Below are 4,443 nucleotides of genomic sequence, written 5' to 3'. Positions count from 1 at the left end.
TAGTTATGTCATTAAATATAATCCCTACTTAAACTATTTTATTCGATGAGTATCTCTTAAATAAAGTTTAAATTTATAATATTATTAATTAAAATGAACCCATTAAACTATTTTTATTAATCTTAATGATTTAAAATTATTGTTATTTGTAGTACACGAGCAAGACTTAATGAGTGGATTCCATTATTTTTTATCAAACGTAAATGAGATTAAAATATAGTAATGAATTAGGTGTTTATTCATCTAAAACCATTAGAAAAGACGAAATAAAAGAGAACACGAGCGATGATGATTAAGTCAACTTTTCTGATATGTGTTAAACGTGAGACATTTAAAAAAAGAGTGTATACTTTGTATATGTATTGACAATCACAGATTGTCGTAGGTATTGGTCTCTAAGGATGTTACAAATGGATGTACACCACACAAAACACGCTTGTCTGTTTTTCCATCACGTCCTTATTTCTGCATGCATACATGAAGCCACCCTCTTTTCATTCCTTCTCAACCCTGAGACAGAGAGAAACATCCAACAATAACACTCCTCTGGATCCTCCGGAGGGAATACTTTTTCTTCCACCTGTTCCTCCCACAACGAGACCTAGGGATTCACCTAGGCTCGTAATTCAAGTCAGTATTTTTCTTTCTGTTTTTCCCTTCTGCAGATCAAATATATATATTGTGCACTTTTATTTATGAAATGAATCTCATCATGGTTGCATGATTCATAGATAACATTGTTTTTTGTAAACATATGTGATCAAAGATTCAAGTTTTGTGGAAAAGCATTGGTTGGAAGTCCATCACAATCCATTATTTAGATATCATTACCACACCAAATGTCTTGATTCACAATTTTCTGCAATATTAAGGATTGTGATGAATCCACAATCCTTACCAACCCATCATTTAAATTAAAAAGTGTTTGCAAAGAATTTAAGAGAAGATTGTGATATATGGTGTTCAATGTCAGGAATAACAATGATGTCTATCGATTTAACCTCAGTTTGATTTTATATATATATATATATATATATATATATATATATATATATGTTCTAACACTGAATTCAATTATTTAAATCATGGTTTATGTGGCTGGTGTAGGCATTAATTGAAATCTTTAACTGGGTTTTTTTATGCATCTAAGTTGTTTGATACAGATGCTCAACCAACAAAATTATGGAAGTCCTTTATTTCATAGTGCTTAAGAAAAATGAATCTCCAAACTTTCATCTATTTTCATCTCAAGATATATTATAAGTTTTGGAAGTTTGTGATTTGATGATCTAATTTTTTTTGCATCAGAAATGGTACCTTTTGGAGGAGTCATTAGTGATATCAAAGGAAGGGCTGCTTGCTACAAACATGATTGGACCAGTGCATTATTTTCTGGGATTAAGTAATTCTTGTTTATTAAGTACCCTTTAGTTTCATATTGATGAGACTTTTTTCCCCCTTTTTACTTTTCACTTTTATCTGTGCTTAATTTTGATTTGTGATTCTCTGAGTAATATGTTAGGATACTGGCTCCAACTTTCTACATATTCTTCGCTTCAGCTCTTCCTGTTATTGCTTTTGGAGAGCAACTTAACAGGGATACAGGTAAAACATTTCTTCAACAATATGTAGTTACTTTCAGTGGTCAATGCTATGCTTTTTGTTCCATAACCAAGCATCCATATCATGTTTTTATAGGTGAGTTGATCCATACCCAACAAAAACACATTTTAAAGCTAGTTCTTCAAGGTTTGTACGTTGATGTGGGTGTAAGTGAACATATATAACACATCCAAAAATATGAGGCGGTAAATATGTTGAGTTGATCCATACCCAACAAAAACACATTTTAAAGCTAGTTCTTCAAGTTTTGTACGTTGATGTGGGTGTAAGTGAACATATATAACACATCCAAAAATATGAGGCGGTAAAGAGACCATGGAAGGAAGGATACAATGATCAGACAACACATCTAAAGGCCTTCGAAAGTTAAGCACATTAGAAGGTGTTCGATTAATCAAATAAACTGCAGATGTCACAGCCTCACCCCATAAATGAGATGGGACATTACCATCTATCAAAAATGATCTTGTCACCTCTAATATATGTATAATTTTTCTCTCAGCCACCCCATTTTGTTGTGGTGAATAAGGACATGTAGTTTGATGTAAGATGCCTTTGGAGTTCATGAACTCGATTAACTCAGTCTTAAGATATTCTCCTTCATTGTCTGATTGAATAACCTTAATATGTGTGTTAAATTGAGTAACTATCATATGATGAAAGGAACGAAACACATTACATACATCATTTTTATGTTTAAGCAAATACACCTAAGTTACTCGAGTACAATCATCAACAACTGATAAACCATTTTTTTCATTATGTGTAGATTGTGGGGCAGAGCCCCAAACACTTGGGTGAATTAATGAAAAAGAAAAATCTGTTTTTTTATTGCTTAAAGGAATCACAACACGATGACTTTATGTCATTACACAAGTTTCACAAATAAAATCAGAAATATTACATTTATGAAATAGTGATGGAAATAAATTTTTTAGATAACCAAAAGAGGGATGCCCCAATCTTCTATGCCATAACCAAATTTTCTTTCTTTTTCTTATCTTGTATGTGTTCATTCGCAAGACAAGCCAACGTTCTTGTATGGGTTTGTTGTGAGACATTTTCAAGATAATACAGTCCTTCTCTCTCTTTACCGCTATCAATCTTCTCCTTGGAATAGAGGTTTTGGAATAACAATGGGTTGGGTAAAATAAGGCAACACAAGAATGTGATTTGGTTAACTTGTTGTCAGAGAGAAAATTACAGTTCAATGTAGGAACAAATAAAACATTAGAAGTTGATAAGGAGGGTGAGAGGGATATAGTACCTAAACCTTCAATAGGAGATGAGACCTCATTGGCATTAATAATAGCTAAAATAATGCAACACAAGAATGTGATTTGGTTAACTTGCTGGTAGAGAGAAAATTACAGTTCAATATAGGAAAAAATTAAACATTAGAAGTTGATAAGGAGGGTGAGAGGGATATAGTACCTACACCTTCAATAGGAGACGAGACCTCATTGGCATTAATAATAGCAGTTTTAGAACAATTAGGGAAAAAATTAATAAATTTATGTGGATCACAAGTCATATGATCGGTAGCACATGAATCAATTATCCAATCACTACCCTTAATAACAATAGAAAGATCAAGAGCAGAGTTAGATATACCTGACTTGGTCACAAATCCGGCAGCAGTAGAACTATGACTCTTGGGAGTAGCTTTTACCTTGGTATTAGGAGTAGTTTTGCCTTTTGGATGTTAATCCGGATAGCCATGGAGTTTAAAACATGTTTCCATGACATGGTTATCCCCATTGCAATGCGTACACTTGCGTATTCCTTTCTTAGGAAACTTCTTAACAACAAAGGTAGTCCTCATAGTAGACTCACTATCAAGCATAGCCTCTTGGCGGTTTGCCTCGGCACAAACAATTGCATAAACTTATTGAACATTTGGAAGGGGAGTAGTAGCAAGGATACGATCATGAACTGCATCCAAATGTGTATCTAGGCCAGCCAAAAAGACATAAACTCGTTCATAATTAATCATGTTGTTATACTTTTCAACATCTTTAGGACATTCCATGGTACAATTCGTGATAGTATCATACTCCAGCCATAATCTTTGCAATTTACCAAAATATGTAATAACAGATCCTCCATTTTGCTGAATAGATATTACCTCATGATATAATTGATATGATCAGGACGCATCCTAGTTGACTGAGTATGTTTGTTGCACAGTGTCCCAAATATCTTTTGCCCTGACTAAGCGAATAAAGAGGGATTTGATTTCTTTCGTCATGGAGTCCAAAAGTCAAGACTTGACTAGACAATTTTCATCTTCCCATACTTCATATTCATCAGATTTCCTATTTTCTAGTTCAACCTTTGTTCCAGAGATGAAACCCCAACATTTTCTGCCTCTGATCTTGTTCTGTGCGTTCAATGACCACTCAACATAGTTGGTGCCGTCAAGCCGTTCAGGGGTGAGCGCTTCGTGCATATAGGTAGCAGCGGAAGTCCTAAAATCATGTTTCTTCGAATGATCTTTACCGGAAGGAGTCATCAGAAATATTCAAATAAATAAGTACCGGTTCCTATATTGTAAAGGATTTTGGTGTTTGGCTATTGATACCATATAAAAATGATGTAAAGAATAATTCTGATGTATTATTTTAAAGAACGAGGTACCATATATATATATATATATATATATATATATATATATATAAAAGAGTGCTATAATTCCCCATCTATTAAAAGAATGAGTGCACATATTTTCTCACAAAGGTAATAATGCTTAAATTATAGTTAATACAATATTTAATATTTGCTAATAGAATATTTTACATATCTTAACAATATATTAAA

General features: G+C 33.1%; 1 protein-coding gene across 2 annotated transcripts; it reads left to right on the top strand.

Annotated features, from left to right (window-relative positions):
- The first annotated feature begins 459 nt into the window (after positions 1 to 459).
- Positions 460 to 4,233, top strand: LOC114182604. Of its 2 annotated transcripts, none has more exons than XM_028069501.1 (4): positions 460 to 630; positions 1,309 to 1,402; positions 1,523 to 1,605; positions 3,814 to 4,233. In XM_028069501.1, the coding sequence occupies exons 1-4, from the start codon at positions 478 to 480 to the stop codon at positions 3,835 to 3,837; spliced, it is 354 nt and encodes a 117-aa protein (XP_027925302.1). In that variant the 5' UTR covers positions 460 to 477; the 3' UTR covers positions 3,838 to 4,233. The 2 variants fall into 2 exon arrangements, with proteins under 2 accessions (XP_027925302.1, XP_027925303.1); XM_028069502.1 differs by lacking the exon at positions 3,814 to 4,233 and adding an exon at positions 1,699 to 2,226.
- The last annotated feature ends 210 nt before the right edge of the window (positions 4,234 to 4,443 follow it).

The sequence above is a fragment of the Vigna unguiculata genome, chromosome 4 (genome assembly GCF_004118075.2).
Source record: "Vigna unguiculata cultivar IT97K-499-35 chromosome 4, ASM411807v1, whole genome shotgun sequence".
In the NCBI taxonomy this organism is placed as follows: domain Eukaryota; kingdom Viridiplantae; phylum Streptophyta; class Magnoliopsida; order Fabales; family Fabaceae; genus Vigna; species Vigna unguiculata.
The sequence above is the reverse complement of the archived record's forward strand: the minus strand, read 5'-3'. Positions and strand labels throughout refer to the sequence as shown.